Genomic DNA, 18,581 nt, shown 5'->3' on the forward strand with positions numbered 1-18,581 from the left:
CCATAACTTTGACTATCTGAACCTTTGTCAGCAAAGTGATATCTCTGCTTTTTTAATACACTGTCTAGGTTTTTCATAGCTTTCTTTCCAGGGAGCAAACATCTTTTAATTTCATGGCTGCAGTCATCGTCCGCAATGATTTTGGAACCCAAGAAAATAAGGTTTGTCACTGTTTTCATTTTTCCCCTCGTCTGTTTGCCATAAACTTATGGGACTGGATGCCATGATCTTAGTTTTCTGAATGTTGAGTTTTAAGCCAGCTTTTTCACCCCACCTCTTTCACTTTCATCAAGAGGTTCTTTAGTTTCACTTTCATCAAGAGGTTCTTTAGTTTCTCTGCTTTCTTCCATTAGGGTAGTGTCATCTGCATGGGGTGGCTAAGAGTCAGACACGACTGAGTGACTTCACTTTCACTTTTCACTTTCTTGCATTGGAGAAGGAAATGGCAACCCACTCCAGTGTTCTTGCCTGGAGAATCCCAGGGACGGGGGAGCCTGGTGGGCTGCCGTCTATGGGGTCGCACAGAGTCGGACATGACTGAAGCGACTTAGCAGCAGCAGCATCTGCATATGTGGGATTGTTGATATTTCTCCCAGCAATCTCGATTCTAGCTTGAGCTTCGTCCAACCCGGGATTTCACATGACGTGGTATTGCTGACTCTATGGATATGAGTTTGGGTAAACTCTGGGAGTTGGTGATGGACAGGGAGGCCTGGCGTTCTACGATTCATGGGGTCGCAAAGAGTCGGACATGGCTGAGCGAGTGAACTGAACTGAACTGACTCTCCATAGATGATAAATAAGCAGGGTGACAGTATATAGCCTCGATGTACTCCTTTCCCAATTTTGAACTAGTCAGTTGTTCCATGTCTGGTTGTAAATGTTGCTTCTTGACTTGCATACAAGTTTCTCAGGAGGCAGGTAATGTGGTCTGGTATTTTTATCTCTTTAAGAATTTTCCACAGTTTGTTGTGATCCAGCATATTCTGTAGTAAATATAGTATTAATATATATGCAAGTTGATGCATATGTATACTATATACAACACAATGCATACACATACATGTATATTTATGCACACACATGTAATATATAACTCACTCATGCATGTATATGTCTCTATACACATAGCATACAGAACACATGTGGACACACTTGTGGCACATACAACAAATGCACCTCTTTTTCTGATAGAACTCCCATCCTTTCTTGCTATAGAAGTGCTACACCTAGCCATGCTCTTGCTTGTTCCCTGTGCCTCCCATGATGCCCGTGGGTGTCTGTGACAGCAGGTTAACCTCTCCTAGCACACTCTATTCTTACAGAGCCCCCTCTCGACTTACAGTTGCTTCTGACTCATGCAATGAGTACTGAGTCACCACCAACTGTAATTCTAAGTCTTGAAGAGTAGCTTACTCTTTTGAGAATATTAGTGAAAATGCTGAAACATAAAGAGGGTTATGTCCCTTCAAAGTTTACTCTGTAAATATTCTTTTACAGCCTCCTGTCACTTGTTTTTCTTTATGCCCATGTCTTGTATATTGAAATAGTATAAGAAATATTTAGTGACTTGCTTTTGACAGGAGAGAAGCAAGCTCCAGATGAGCTGTTTCCACTGTGTGGGATGTCCTCTGGCCATAATCAGTCTGTTCACCTCTCTCTTAGTCTCTATAATTTTCTAGGGCCTCATTGGTTCACTCCCTTATTTCTGGATTACACCCAAGGGTGCTGTTCCAAACATTAAGCAGCCAGAGTGTTTGTCTTTGAGAACCTTGTTCCACATCACCTCCTCTTTGAGGTTGTCTCTACCTGAGGTTGTGCCCTCATGGTTCCAGGGAGCCATATGCTCATTTCCATTAATTACAAATATATGTTTTTGTAGTAAAAGGACTCCTGCAGAAACTTTGTGCTGGAGCCAACTTTGCCACTCAAATCCATTTCCCCATGAACACCTCTTAGGATCGCGTGTTTTGATTTCAAATAAGCCTTCAAGACAGAGGCTGTTTATAGTGTTAAAATCCTCAGTGAGAACCTGTGGTTTGGCAGGTCAGGTCTCAGGGCAGGATGCCAAGAGCCAACCAAATTCTGAGATAATTGAATTGTTCTTTCTAATAACTTGGCACATCAATATCTTATGATTGGTCTTATGATCCTAATTAATTAAAAGTTTATATCTTAAGACATTTAGAAAATCCTGTTGAATATCATTTGTTTACTTTTTTGAGGACAAGGGATTTAATGGCTTTCACATAGATTGAAATTATTCTTTGTTTGACATTCTGGCAAATTGGGTTTTTCATCTTTAGTTTTTGTCCTTCTGCTCTTTCTATTTCTTCTGCATACTGCTACTATATTCACTTTCCTTGTCTTTTTAAATTAAAAATATATTTTCTATTATAAAAGTGATATACATTTATTATAGAAACCACCCAAATATAGAAAATTAGGAGAAATGTATTTTTAAAACTCACTCATACCCTTCATATTCAGAGGCAGTATCTGTTAAAGACTCTGGTCAATTTCCACAGGAAAGAGTCATAGATTTTTTGGTTTCTTTGGCATAGATGTCACCAAACACTTATACTTTTCTTTCATGTCACTGCCTGCCCTAAATCAGTGTATCAAGACTTTTTCTAGCCATTGGGCATCTGGTCCAACTCATCAGCTCTTTGATGTTGTCCTTAGCACATATTTCTGCTCTGACTCTAAGACTTCCCTGGCGGCTCAGACAGTAAAGAATCTGCCTGCAATGCAGGAAACCTGAGTTTGATCCCTGGGTCTGGGAGATCCCCTGGAGAAGGAAATGGCAACCCACTCCAGTATTCTTGCCTGGAGAATTCCATGGACAGAGAAACCTGGTGGGCTATAGTACATGATGTTGCAAAGAGTTGGACACGACTGAGCAATTAACACTTTCACTTCTCTGACTCTAGGGCCTTATATTTCATCCACTCATTAATTTGTTCATTCAACAGACATTTACTGAACATCTACCATGTGCCAGAATCTGTTCTAGAACCTGAGCGTTTAGGAGTGAACAAGGCAGACAAAAATACAACTCTAATGGAGTTCACATTCTGCCATGGGACAATAAACAGGCAAACAGATAAATACAGAGCAAGATTTCAGTTTTGGTTCATGCTATAAAACTTGGAGGGGTTGGAAAGCAATCTAGTGGAGATGGACATTTACATAAGATCATCCCCAAAGGTTGTCTGATATGTGGCAGGTGGGCAGAGTGTTTGTGGACTATGCTCTCCACCACCTGTCTGTTTAAATCAGGCTGATCTTTGAAATTCAGTTCAAAGTTCTCCTTTTCCAGGATGGATGGCATCATGTTCACTAGAGCCTGTGTCCATTTCCCTTCAAAACAACTGCCATATCTACTCTCCTTTATTTTGTAGTTTACACTGTGTTATAAGTTTTCTTTTGCTGTTTTATTTCTCCAACAAAGATAATTATCTTCAAGGCCAAGACTGTGAATCACCTCACACGGAGTTGCATAGTGTCAGGGCCATGGAGGGTGCTATATCAATATTTGTTGTATTGAACGGAGCATTGAGGTCACTCTTAAATCACTTTTGCAGGCTGCAGTTAAAAGATCTATGTTCATAGAAGGAAACTACCTCAAAACAATAAAGGCTATACATGAAAAGTTCTCAGCTAACATTACACTCAGTGATGAAAACTGAAAGCTTTTCCTCTAAGATCAGGAACAAGACAAGGATACCCAATCTAACCAATACTTTTCAACATTGTGCTAGAAGTCTTAGGCAGAATTTTTAGACAAGAAAAAGAAATAAAAGGCATTGAAATTGGAAAGGCACGTGTAAAATTATCTCTATTTGCATGACTTTGTATGCAGAAAACCCAAAAGATTCAACAATAATATTAGAATAAATAAACAAATTCAGCAAACTTGCAGGGTATAAAATCAACATACACAAATCAGTTGCATTTATTCTTGCTAACAGTGAACATTCCTAAATGGATGTTAAAATACAGTTCCATTTTCAATAGCATCCAAGGAACAAAATATTTAGGAATAAACTTAACCATGAGACCAAAGACAAACACTTAAAAACATAAGATGTTGCTGAAAGAAGTTAAAGACACAAATAAATGGACAGACATGTTGTGTTCATGGAGTGCAATAATTAACATTGTTGTCAATACTACCTAAAGTGACCTACAGATTCAACAGTTCCTATAAAAATCATAATGATTTTTTTTGCAAAAATAGAAAGGAATTCTGAATATCCAAAATAATCTTGAAAGAGAAAAAACAAGGTGGACTTACTATTCCTAATTTCAAAACTTACTACAGGACTTCAGTAGTCAAAATGTTTGGTACCTGCCTAAAGAAAGACATACAAAACTAGTGGAATTGAATAGAGAGCCCAGAAATAACCTTACACATATATGATAAAATGATTTTGATAAGAGTTCCAAGACTATTCAGTGGGTGGTCATTTCAACAAATAGTGCCAGGAAAAATGGATGTCCACATGAAAAAGAGTGAAGCTGGACTCATCTCCCACCATAGCAAAAATTAACTCAAGTGGCTCAAAGACTTCAACATAAGGCCTTAAATAAGCCCTCAGCTCTCAACTCTGAGAAGAAAATATAGGAGAAAAGTGTCATGACACTGGATTTGGCATTGATTTCTTGGATATGACACCAAAGTACAGACAGTAAAAGTGAAAATGAATAAATTAGACTCTATCAAAATTAAAAACTTCTTTTCATTAAAGGACATAAGCAACAAAGTGAAAAAACAACCTATGGAATGGGAGGAAATATTTGCAAATCATGTATCTGATAAGGGGTTAATATCCAGAATATAAAAAAATCCTAAAACTCAGTAACAATACAATAAAACAACTCATTTAAAATGGGCAAAAAATTCTGCCCAGTTTTACTGAGGTATGATTGACAAATATAAATATTTTATATATAAGAAATATAGTGTGATATCTTATTACCCATATATATTGTGAGATGATTACCACAATCAAGTTGATTAATATATTTATCACCTCACATAGTTATCATTTGTGTGTGTGTGTCTGTGCATGCATGCATGTGTGTGTGTGTGTGTGTGGTGTGGTGAGAACACTTGAGACCTATTCTCTAGGCAAATATAAGTATACAATACTTTATTAGTAACTATAGTCACCAGGCTATACAGTAGATCTCCAGAATTTGCATATCTTGTCACTGGAAGTTTGTATCCTTTGATCAATAACTCCCCTATTTCCCAGTCTCCATCCTCTGGTAACTACCACACTACTCTTTTTTATTATGCATTTGGCTTTTTTTCTCTAAGATTCCATATAAAATTGAGACCATGGGATATTTGTTGTTCTGTATCCGGCTTATTTCATTTAGCCTAATGTCCTCTACGTTTATCCATGTTGTAGCAAGTGGCAGGATTTCCTTCATTTTCAAGCTGAACAATATTCCATTATTACATATACCACATCTTTTTTATCCATTAACCTATCAATTGACACTCAGGTGTTTCCATATCTTGACTATTAGGAATAATGCTGCGATGAACATGTGAGTGTAAATATTTTTTCAAGATCTTGATTTCATTTCCTTTGGATTTGTACCCAGAAATAGAATTGTTAGATCATATAATAGCTTTATTTAAAATTTTTTGAGAAACCTTATACTGTTTTCTATAATGGCTACATCAATTTACATTCCCATTAAGAGGATTCTGTTGTCTCCATATCCTCACCAATACTTGTCCTTTGGCTTTATGATAATAGCCATTATAAGAGTTGTGGAGTGAAATCTCACTGTGGTTTTTATTGCATCTCCCTGATGATTAAACATAGGCCTAAAACTATAAAATTCTGATACGCTGGTCATCTTTTCATGTGCCTATTGGCCATCTGTAGGTCTTCTTCAGAAAAATATCTATTCAGTTCCTTAACCCATTTTAAAATTGGGTTATTTGCTTCTTTGCTATTAAGTTGTATGAGTTCCTTATATACTTTGAATATTAACCCTTTATCATATGTTTGGCTTGCAAATGTTTTCTCCCATTACGTAAGTTGCATTTTCATTTTTCAAAATTTTTCCTCTGCTGTGTAGAAACTTTTAGTTTGATATAGTCTCACTTACTTATTTTTGCTTTTGTTCTCTGTACTTTTGGTCCCAAATTAAAAAAAAATAATCATTGCTAAGATCAATGTTCATGAGTTTTTCTCCTATGTTTTCTTCTAGTAGTTTTATGATTTCAAATCTTAAAACCATTTTGAGCTAATTTTTGTGTGTGGTGGCAAAGGACTTGAAAAGTTGTGCAAACGGCTAAGAAGCACGAGAAAAGATGCTCAATATCATTAACTAGTAAGAAAGCAAATCAAAATCAAAAGTCATCCCACACCCACTGAGATAGCTAATATCAAAAACAAAAAAATAACAAGTGTTGGCAAGGATGTATAGAAATTGGGTGCCTTGAATACTATTGAAGGGAGCATAAGGTGGTAGAGTCACTATGGCCGTTTCGCAAAATAAAAACAAAAACAAAAACAGAATTAACATAAGATCCAACAATTCCATGCTGAGTAAGTACTCGAAAGGACTGAAAGCAGAGTCTCAAAGAAGTATCTGAATACAGATCTGTACATCAGTGTTCGTAGTAGTATTATTCACAATAGCCAAAATGTGGAAGCAACCCAAGAGTCCATTAATGGATGAAAGGATAAATGAAATGTAGCATACACATACAACGGAACAAATGTTATTCAGTCTTAAAAAATAATAAATTCAGATGCATGCTACAATGGGGATGAACCTTGCATACATCAATGTTCCACTTATGTGAGGTACCTAAAGAATAGTCAGAATCATAGAAACAGAGAGTAGAACGGTGGTTGCCAGGGGTTGGGTGTAAAAGAAAACAGGGAATTGGTGTTTCTGTTTGAAAGATGAAAAAGTTATGGAGGCTGGTTGCCCAGCAATGTAAATGTAATTAACACTACTGAACTATATACTTAAAAATGGATAACATGGTAAATTTTATGTTATATGTATTTTACTACAATTAAAAGATAAATAACCAAAAAATAGTCTGTGTGTAGAGAATGGCATTTTTTATGGCTACGTTCACATGTTAAATCCATAATAAGAGAGAGTTGCTCTGTGCAGGGGACTTCCATTTCTCAGATAGTTTAGAAGAGGAAGGCTGAGATGGATTTGAATTAGGCAGCTCTTATCCAATTCTACCATGCCGATTACAAGTGGAGTGACCTTGCCAAAATTATTTGATAACCTCTCTCAACCTGTTTCCTTATTTATAAGAAGAGGAAAATAATACATAACCAATGTGTAAAATGCTGAACTTAGTACCTTCTCAGGCAAAAAGTGCCAATTAAGAAGTAGAGAGGATGATGATGAAGCCTGGGAGACTGCAGATAGGGGCATGCATGAGTTTCCCTTCTCTCCACTTCGTTTAGGTTTTGCAAATATACTTTGTGTGATATTCCCCAGGAAATCAAAATTTCATAAAACATTACTGACCTAGTAGATGTATTTCTCAGAAATATAATAATCAATACTTCCTCATAAATTTTCATATTTGATATCTGTCAAATTCTTTTCTTAGTTAAAGTTGTCTGCAATTCGAATGCCCTTAGAGAGTAAGAATTACAAATGAAAATGTCAGACAATAACACTTATGTTTTAATTAAAGGAACACTATGGTTGAGTTAGGTTATTTTATGGAAGACCTAAATAGACATTCCTCCAAAGAAGACATACAGATGGCTAACAAATATATGAAAATATGCTCAACATTACTGATTATTGTGTACATGCTCAGTCACTCAATTGTGTCCAACTCTTTGTGACCCTATGGACTATAGCCTTCCAGGCTCTTCTGTCCATGGGATTATACCAGCAAGAATACTGGAATGTGTTGCCATTTTCTCCTTTGGGGGATCTTCCTGACCCAGGGATTGAACCCTTGGTTCTTGTGGATACTGCATTTACAGGTGGATTCTTAACCACTGAGCCACCTGGGAAGCTCTCACTAATTATTAGAGAAATGAAAATCAAAACTACAATGAGGTATCACCTCATACTGTCAGAATCACCATCATGAAAAAAAAATCTATGAACAAAATCTACAAACAACAAAATTACAAAAATATACAAAAAATCTACAAGGTGTAGAGAAGAGGAAAGCCTCATGCCTTATTGGTGAGAGTGTAAATTGTTACAGTTACTATGGAGAATAGTATGGAGGTTACTTAAAAAGCTAAAAATAGAACTACCATATGACCCAGCAATCCCATTACTGGGCATATATTCAGAGAAAACCATTATTCAAAGTGGCACATGCACCCCAGCGTTCATTGCAGCACTATTTACAATAGCCTGGACATGGAAAAAAAATCATAAATGTCCATCAATAGAGGAAAGGATAAAGAAGCTGCAGGACATATATACAATGGAATATTATTCAGCCATAAAAAGGAATGAAATTTGTTCATTTGTAGTGATGTGGATGGACCTAGAGACTGTCACACAGAGTGAAATAAGTCAGAAAGAGAAAAATATTAATGCATATATGTGGAATCTAGAAAAATATTATAGATGATATTATTTGCAAAGCAGTAGAGACACAGATGTAGAGAACAAATGTATGGATTCCAAGGGAAAAAAGGCAGGGAGGGAGAAATTGGGAGATTAGGATTGACATATATACACTATTGATACTATGTATAAAATAGACAACTAATGAGACCCTATTGTATAGCACAAGGAACTCTACCTGATGCTCTGTGGTGACCTAAATTGGGAGGAAACCCATAAAAGCATGGATATGTCAGGTAGTTAGAATAGGAAAAAGGAGTCCAGAATGGTGGTGGCAAAAAGACAAAGAAGGAAAAAGCCCATGAACATAGAACAAAAGAAGATCTGAGGACTGGAGTGAGAACCTCAGGTGAAACAAACAGTCCTCCTGGCTAGCCAAATTTACCTAGGGCAAGGCTCGGGGGAGGCGAAAAAACATAAGAGGAGCCAAATTTGAGCTCTTCTCTTTTCTCTTCGATTCCTTTGGGTTGGCCAGCCCTCACACCTCAAGGATGTATTTTCCTTTCCTTGCCAAATAAAACTGAGCTATAACACTGGTCCGCTGCTTCAAATTTTTTGCTGCAGCAAGACAGAAACAAGGAAATTACACACACACTCCCCTGATATCTCTGGGCCGTGACTCGAATTTAACCTTGCTGAAACAACCTCGGCTCAGCCCCCGCAAGGTAGAGGCCAAACATAGCAGAAGCCCAACTGAGCAAAAGCTCCCACTGTGGAAGCTGAATGCAAAGAAAACCCAGCACAGTGGAAGTGGCAAGAAGCCCCACATGCTGGAAACCAGGACAGCAAAAACAAACTTGGCAGAAAGCTCACGTGACTCAGTCTCAGATTTCAGAAAACCTCAGATTAAGTTAGGAGGTCCTTGCTCCTATGGCTGGAAGTACATATGGCCAACAAAATCTTAATTCCTTTACAATCTCTCCTTTCTTGTTTCCTCGAATACCCTGTGAACAGGTGAGCGACAGTGGTTGCAATTGAGGGACTCTGGCAGGGGCTACTCCCCAGTGTGTCCTGAAGGCTCCACTATCTGCTATGCCCTAGTAGCTGTTGCCCAAGCAGGTGAGGGTTCTTCTGTCCTTAATATTCTTTGTGCCAAGGATAAGGGCAATGAAAACTGTGAGCACAAGTCAGATATTTAGCAGAATTTCCAACAGGTTATGAAGGGGATTCCTCAGCACATTTTTCCCACTGCTTTTCCCTCCTGTTCTTCAGCTCTTCTCTCCATCTATGCCACTGCTTACAAATATTGGGCAGGTCCCCATCCTTCCTGAATGGGAAAAGTTGTGTTTGAAACTGTTTACCTAAGATTGGGACTTAAACCCACGTGGCAGGGCCTCTGTGTTATGCTTTGTCACTCAGTCGTATCTGACTAGGACTTGAGCCCAACCAAAACCAACGGTGCCTGGCTTCAGGACCTAATGAGCTCAAAGCTGTGGTTTTTCCAGCAGTCATGTATGGATGTGAGAGATGGACTGTAAAGAAAGCTGAGCACTGAAGAATTGATACTTTTGAACTTTGGGGTTGGAGAAGACTCTTGAGAGGCCCTTGGACTGCAAGGAGATCAAACCAGTCAATCCTAAAGGAAATAAGTCCTGAATATTCATTGGAAGTACTGATGCTGAAGCTGAAACTCCAATGTTTTGGCCACCTGATGCGAAGAATGGACTCATTTGAAAAGACCCTGATGCTGGGCAAGATTGGAGACAGGAGGAGAAGGGGATGACAGAGGATGAGATAGTTGGATGGCAACACTGACTCGATGGACATGAGTTTGAGCAAGCTCCAGGAATTGGTGATGATCAGGAAATCCTGGTGTGCTGCAGTCTATGGGGTCACAAAGAGTCAGACATGACTGAAAGACTGAACTGAACTGAATGAAGCTCAGGTTCTTGATGTCTCATTGAAAATAAAGTCAGTGAGAGACACAGCAATAGGTAAGAGGTGGATTTGTTCATATTTAGAGAGAAGCACACTCCAAGAGTGTGGGCGATTACAGAGGGTGAGTGCAGTGGCCATGGAATGTGATGTGGTTAGTTTTCAAGAGCTGGGTGATTTTATATGCTAATGAGTGGAGGATCATTCCAACAATTGGGGAACCACCCACCCCTCGGTCTTTTGATAGTGATTTGGAACTGTCCTGGTGAAAGGTTGTTGCTGAACCACGAAAAGATGCTGGGATTCTTGGCCTCCGGAGGAGAAGAATTCAATTCAGGGCCAGAGAAGAGGCTTGATCGCTCAGAGCTTTTGTGTAATAAAGTTTTATTAAAATATAAAGGAGATAGAGAATGCTTCTGACACAGGCATCAGAAGGGGGCAGAAAGAGTACCCCCTTGCTAGTGTCAGCAGCGGAGTTATATACTCTCCAATGAATCAAAAGAATGTCTGGAGGTTGTAAAGACCTCACCAGACCTACTCCCATAATCTACATTTAAAGATAACAGGATTAGCCAGAAGGTTTAATCCAGAGACTGTCCTCAGGCAGGATACATTATTGTTATATAATCCTTGTAAAGACAGACCTACTCCCATAATTTACATTTTAAGATAACAGAATTAGCCAGAAAGTTTAATCCAGAGACTGTCCTCAGGCAGGATACATTCAGTTCAGTTCAGTCACTCAGTCGTGTCCAACTCTTTGTGACCCCATGAATTGCAGCACGCCAGGCAGGCCTCCCTGTCCATCATCAATTCCCGGAGTCTACCCAAACTCACATCCATCGAGTTGGTGATGCCATCCAACCATCTCATCCTCTGTCATCCCCTTCTCCTCCTGCCCCCAATCCTACACAGCATTAGGGTCTTTTCCAATGAGTCAACTTTTCGCATGAGGTGGCCAAAGCATTGGAGTTTCAGCTTCAACATCAGTCCTTCCAATGAACACCCAGGACTGATCTCCTTTAGGATGGACTGACTGGATCTTCTTGCAGTCCAAGGGACTCTCAAGAGTCTTCTCCAACACCACAGTTCAAAAGCATCAATTCTGTGGCGCTCAGCTTTCTTCACCATCCAACTCTCACATCCATACATGATCACTGGAAAAACCATAGCCTTGACTAGACGGACTTTTGTTGGCAAAGTAATGTCTCTGCTTTTAAATATGCTATCTAGGTTGGCCATAAGCCTCCTTCCAAGGAGTAAGTGTCTTAATTTCATGGCTGCAATCACCATCAGCAGTGATTTTGGAGCCCCCAAAAATAAAGTCTGACACTGTTTCCACTGTTTCCCCATCTATTTCCCATGAAGTGATGGGACCAGATGCCATGATCTTAGTTTTCTGAATGTTGAGCTTTAAGCCAACTTTTTCACTCTCCTCTTTCACTTTCATCCAGAGGCTCCTTAGTTCTTCTTCACTTTCTGCCATAAGGGTGGTGTCATCTGCATATCTGAAGTTACTGATATTTCTCCCGGGAATCTTGATTCCAGCTTGTGTTTCTTCCAGCCCAGCATTTCTCATGATGTACTCTGCATATAAGTTAAATAAGCAGGGTGACAATATACAGCCTTGACATACTCCTTTTCCTATTTGGGACCAGTCTATTGTTCCATGTCCAGTTCTAACTGTTGCTTCCTGACCTGCATGCAGGTTTCTCAAGAGACAGGTCAGATGGTCTGGTATTCCCATCTCTTTCAGAATTTTCCACAGTTTATTGTGATCCACACAGTCAGGATACATTATTGTTACATAATTCTAAGAAATGTAGAGAGAAAAGAAAAAAAGTTTGTCCTTTCTCTGGTACCTCTGGTTGTGTCATTTAGCTTACAGATTGAGGATCAAGGTTTCGTTGAATTTGACTTGTCATCTTGGACTCATTTGATTTTAATTGGTTTATGTTATTCCCTTGAGCTATGTCATTCTTTCAAAAGTTATGCCCTGCCTCCTTTGCTCCTGTTTCATGCTCTTTTCCCAAGCCCCGTCCAGAACCACAGTGTTGCCTCGACAATCTTCTGGAGGGACAATCAGAAAATAGCTGGTCCTTGGGAGGGAAATACTGTATAATATCCAATCTGTCTAGATATTCAGGCATTCATCTTCCATATTGCCTACAACATGTGCAACAACAGTATCTCTCAGTGAACGCACTAAGGTGGGTGACAGGCACACAATGCCTGCTAGCAGTCCATCTGTTGGTGGCATCTCTTCAATGGCAATCGGGCTTCCAGGGACAATGTTTGCCACTTCAGGAGTTAGCCTTGCAGGCCATTTGGGCCCCAACACTTACCACTCTTCTAAAGCTACAAACATATCCTCTGGACCAAATCTCCACTCCACTTTTACAGAACATCTAGTCTGTTGCCTTTTATCAATTTGTTCTTAAGCCACTTACTAACTCCTATAACCAGGACCCTGCCCCTTGTAGGCAACATCCCACTTATTATTAAAATACTCTTAATGCCCCTAACAGGGCCAGATAACCCACTCCTTTGTCATTACTTCTGTTATTACCTAAAGTGGGTCTATGACAATGAGATGTTTACCACTGGAAACAACCTAAGCTGTTCTTATGGAGGACTGGGGAGGAAATAAATGACTTACATTTCCTCAGAGCAATAAGAGGATAAGGCTTATGGCTGTTTCACCAGGTTACCAGTCTCAGGGCACAGGCTTGGATTGCTTTACATCATGGTATCTATTTCCGTCTATGTTGGACAAAACAGCAATGAGTTAAGATTACAACCCCTTAAATCCCACCCAGCAGTGGTCATGCTGAAGACCTTGGGGATGCCCAACTCCAGCCAGGGGGTCCCAGGATGTTGACCTGCCTCGACCTGCCCAGAGATTTGATCTCAAGAAGGCTGTCACGCCTCAGCCTGCCTGGGGATCTGCACCCTGACATGGGTACATCTGACCCTTAGGTTGTAACAGTACTGGATAGGATAAGCTTCATAAAGACTCACCCCTAAAAATGTCCACCTATAAAAGAGAAGGAGGCCTATTAGTTTTTTTTCCCTCCCTGTCATCACTGTCTTTCAGATGAGAAATAACCAATCCACTTCCTAACAGACGCCCTTGAGATGCATCCTTGATAACTGGAAGCTGTTCGATCCTCTAACTCTAAGGAGAAGCTGCTTAAAATTCTTTTATCCCTGCCACTATGTGGCTGCAGTATCCTCTGGAGCATAAGGAACACTGGCCTGAGAATGAGAGTTTAAATTAAAATACCATCCTGCAGCTAGACTTATTCTGCAAAAGAGAAGGGAAATGGACAGTAATCCCTTATGTCCAAATTTTCTTCCGACTAAGAGATGTGAAGGAACTCTGTCTTAAGTATGGGATTGTTGTATGTCCTAAAAGTGAGCCTACTAGACAAATGGTGTTAGGCAGACAACAAAGAGAAGGAAGCCGTTCATGATGGCTCACATCCCACAGCTTCTGAGTTGCCTGGTCCTCCTTCCTTGTATTCAAATGTGCCCCCATATCTGGGAGCACCCCTCCACAAAAGCCAACTTGAGTATATCTCTTAGTTGAAACTGGAGGAGAATTTGGGCCATCCCAGGTCCATAAGCTTTTCTCACTCTTAGAACAAAGACAGATCAAACAAGACCTGGAAAGCTATACAAATAACCCAGGCAATTACATAGGTACATTCCAACACATTACCTTGGCCTTTGACTTGACGTGGAAGGACATCATGGTCATATTTAGTTAAACTTTATCTGACCCTGAGTATGCTAAGATATTAAAGGAAACCCAAAGGTATGCTACAGGGCTTCACATGTCAAGTAATGAATACCCAGTGAGGGAAACTGCGGTCCCCTCCTCAGATCCTAATTGGAATTATAATGACCCTGAGCACATTATGGAAAGGGATCATTTTCTGATCTGTGTAAAGGCAGGACTAAAAGCAGCCCAGCAAAAAGTAGTCAGCTATGCCCAGGTCTCAGCAATAACTCAAGAGCCCAATGAGAACTCCATTGCCTTTCTGGAATGGCTAAAAGAGGCCCTCCAAAAGTTTACCAAACTGGACTTAAACTGTTACGAGGGGCAAGTGATTTTAAAGGACAAATTCCTGTCCCAAAGTGCATCAGATATCAGGATAAAGTTATAACAGCTATAGCAGCAGGATCCTGCTGCCTCTTTAGACGAGATGGTCCAGACAGCGACCAATACCTTTTATAACAGAAAATAGGAGAAGGAGGCCAAGTTCCAGAAAAAAGACAGAAGAAAAGAGACAAGGCATGCTCAGATGCTGGCCTCCCTCTAGGGAAGCCCTATGGCAAACCCCCGAGTCCTTAAAGGACAAGGCATGAGGCATATGCTTAATCTGTAGACAGGCGGGATATTGGGCCAAAGAGTGTCCAAACCATGGCAAGTCTCCTAAAATGGCTTGCTATAAATGCCATCTATTGGGACATTGGGAGGCACTCTGTCCTTGAGACCCAAGAGCCTCAAGGTCAAGCGCCAAGCCTTCCCTCACGGTGGTTCAACAGGACTGAAGCAGCCCAATCCAGCCAGCCCACCTGTCACAGATAACTATCACAGTTGCCAAGGGTGCAAATGGATGTGGCAGGTAGGTCCGAGAATTTCATGGTTGACACAGAGTCTACCTACTCTGTCCTGACCTCCTACTCTGGAGCCTTCTCCTCCCAAACCTGTACCATTTTGGGTGCTACAGGAAAAACAATTACAAAAAGATTCACCAGAACAATTCTTTGTTGCTGGGATGGACAAATATTTTCCCACTAGTTTCTGGTGGTCCCTGAGTGTCCTACTCCCTTATTGGGAAGAGATCTTCCCCTACCTTTGAAATCTTGCAGCTATTGCAGTCCTGATAGAAGATGCTTTAAAACTGTCTCTTGGGGGAGAACTATTTTTACCAGCCACCAAGTGAAACAGCTCCTGAATGGGAGAAGCCATTTATAGATGTCTAATCAAAGAATCCTCAGATATCAAGTAGTGCTGATGGAAAATTCAGCCATGGCTATATCCCCTTGTGAGGTTCTTAACCCAGCCATCCTCCTGCCTACCCCCGAGGGCTCTCTCCCCTTTCACTCTTTCCTAGAAACCTTGGACCACCGGACGAAACCCCAAGAGGGATTGTCAGAAGATTGTCTGACCAATCCTGAGGAAATCTGGCACACTGATGGAAGCAGCTTTGTCTTGGATGGAAAAAGAAGAGCTGGATATGCAGTAGTCTCCAATTTTGAGACCATAGAGACTAAACTTTTGCCACAAGTTACTTCAGCCCAATTGGCTGAGCTCATAGCCCTGACTCGAGCTTTAGAGCTGCACAAAGGAAAAAGAGTAGCCATTTACACTGACTCCAAGTATGCCTTTCTGGTGCTACATGTACATGCTGCTGTTTGGAAAGAAAGAGGCCACTTGACCACCCGAGGGTCCCCAGTCAAATTTGGTGATCAAATCCTTAGGCTCTTGGAGGCAGTCCATCTGCCCTCTGAGATTTCAGTCTCCCATTGTAAAGGACACCAAAGAGGGAGCATGGAAGTGGAATGAGGGAACCAAGCAGCTGATTAGGCAGCTGAGACTAACATTACAGAACAATGAGTTATTAGGGGTTGCCACCTTAGTTTTACAGACTAATTTGTCAGAAACTCCTTCATATACTGAAGGGGAGACTCTTAAAGCTAGGAGTGAGGGCTTTCAAGAAGATCATATGGGGTGATTCCGAAAGGAGGGACTCTTTCTACCTGGGAACCTCCAATGGAAGTAGGTTAACTCCTTATATGCCACCACTCATTTAGAGGAGAAGGCCCTCCAAAGATTACTAGAAAAGTCCTTCAGAGGAACAGGCCTCCAAATGACTATAAGGCAAGTGGTCTTCTCTTGTCCCACTTGCCAATTAAACAACCTCCAAGGAGCTCGAAGGCCCCAGCTGGCCCCGTCTGTCCAATGGCGTGGGACCTACCTAGGAGAGAATTGGCAGATGGGCTTCACCTAGATGCCAGTTTCTCAAGGGTATAAATACCTATTAGTCATGATAGATACATTCACAGGATGGATTGAAGCCTTTCCCACCCGGACTGAAAACGCTGAGGAGGTGGTAAAAGAACGGCTCCATGAACTCATTCTGAGATTTGGTCTGCCCAGGTCATTACAAAGTGACAATGGGACATCATTTACTTCTAAGGTCACCCAAGGGGTCTCTAAAGAATTGGGCATTTCTTATTATCTCCATTGTGCATGTAGGCCTCAGTCTCCAGGAAAAGTAGAAAGAGCCAACCAAATCTTAAAATCACCAGTAAAAAAGATAACCCAGGAGACCTCCCTGGGATGGAAGGAGCTTTACCAATAGCTCTCCTCCCCACCTGTATTGCCCCTAAGGAAGAGGTTGGTCTTAGTCCTTATGAGATGCTATATGGGAGACCTTTTTTTTTTAATGACAATGACCTCTTCCTAGATCCAGAGGCTCAGACTGTCCAGTCTTATACCATGGCCATTTGGCAATTCCAACAAGATATACACTTGTGGGATGTCAACCAAGACCCAAAAGATTCTAAGGAGCCACCACTATATACTCCAGGGACTCAAATCCAAATTAAAGTCAGGAAAGATGGGTCCCAAAAGGCTCAACTCCAGCCCACATGGAAGGGCCCCTACCCTGTAATACTTTCTACCCCCACAGCAGTCAAAGTACCAGGACACGATTCCTGGATTCACTACTCGCAAGTCAAGCTGTGGACGAAAACAGAAGGGGACACTCAGTACACTTGTGAGCCCCTGGGAGATCTCTGATACCTATTCAGAACTACAGATGAGTGCCATTCTAATGAATACCCCCCAAATCTGGTTTATGGGGATAAGATTTCTCAAGACAGCTCTAAAGAGCCAACACAGTTTGACAGAGATTGTACTCTAAAACAAACAGGAGATAGATCTTCTGATCCCTGAACAAGGAGGTACTTGAGCCATCTTGAATGAGACATGCTGTTTCTGGGTAAATACCTCCAGCTAAGTTAAAGAAAGTCTCACAGTCCTCAAGAAAAACGTTCAGATCCCATAAGATTTCAAAGAACAAGCTGGAGAGTTCTCAGGGTGGCTACAATCTCTCTTTGGGGGATCCTTCTCCTGGGGAGATACAATTTGGAGTTAGCTAATGCCCCTACTAATATCTTTTATCACCATATTCATGCTGCTTATCCATGTATTATCAATTGTCTAACCCATTTTGTCTCTGCCCAGGTCAACAAGCTACAACATGCAGTGCCAATTCAACAAGGATATATAAAACTACACCCAACCACGGAAAGTGTCACTCACCCTTAGATGGACACCACTGTAAGGACTCTGAGCCTTGAAACTAGCAAGAAGGGGAGGCCCAATGCCCCTCGCTGACCCAGCTCAGCAGGAAGTAGCCAGAGAGTCCTCAACACCACTATTCTCAAAGAATTGGGCCTTTTGAGCGGGAAATGTTAGGTAGTTAGAATAGGAAAAAGGAATCCAGAATGGCAGTGGCTAAAGACAAAGCAGGAAAAAGCCCACAAAAATAGAGCAAAGGAAGATCTGAGGACTGGAGTGCGAACCTCAGGTGAAACAAACAGTCCTCCTGGTAGCCCAATTTACATAGGGCAGGGTCAGAGGGAGGAGAAAAAGCATAAAAAGAGGAGCCAAAATTGAGCTCTTCTCTTTTCTTTTTGCTTCTTTTGGGTTGGCCTTCCCTCACACCTCAAGGTTGTATTGTCCTTTGCTTGCCAAATAAAACTGAGCTGTAACACTGGTCTGCCATTTAAACTGAGCTATACCTGAGCTGTAACACTGGTCTGCCACTTCAAATTTTTGCTGTGGTGAGACAGAACCGAGGAAATTACACACTCCCCCAACAGATATATGTAAACATTTAGCTGATTCACTTTGATTCACACTCACAACTAACACAACATTGAAAAGCATATATACTCAAATAAAAATTAATTTTAAAAAAGTTATGTTATTTTATTCATTCCTTACTCTTCCCTAGAGGAACCATGCATGCTTAAAGAATCTCAGAATATTTCTAGTGGTTGCAGATATC

At 40.8% G+C, this 18,581-nt stretch overlaps 1 protein-coding gene across 3 annotated transcripts in view; it reads left to right on the plus strand.

The window, feature by feature from the left end:
- The window catches only part of PLEKHB2 (pleckstrin homology domain containing B2), a 294,333-nt gene extending 276,054 nt beyond the window's left edge, over nt 1-18,279 (plus strand). Inside the window, exon 12 of one of the 3 annotated variants that reach the window (XR_014080345.1) lies at nt 15,615-18,279. Coding sequence is in view for 2 of the 3 variants with exons in the window: in XM_081583155.1 (XP_081439281.1) it covers nt 15,615-15,678 (64 nt within the window). In the remaining variant the exon portion in view is untranslated. The remainder of the gene's footprint in view (nt 1-15,614) is intronic. The other 2 variants (XM_081583157.1, XM_081583155.1) reach the window with 2 other exon arrangements.
- The last annotated feature ends 302 nt before the right edge of the window (nt 18,280-18,581 follow it).

Source organism: Giraffa tippelskirchi, chromosome 3, assembly GCF_054371585.1.
Source record: "Giraffa tippelskirchi isolate mGirTip1 chromosome 3, T2T-mGirTip1v1.2.pri, whole genome shotgun sequence".
Taxonomy (NCBI): domain Eukaryota; kingdom Metazoa; phylum Chordata; class Mammalia; order Artiodactyla; family Giraffidae; genus Giraffa; species Giraffa tippelskirchi.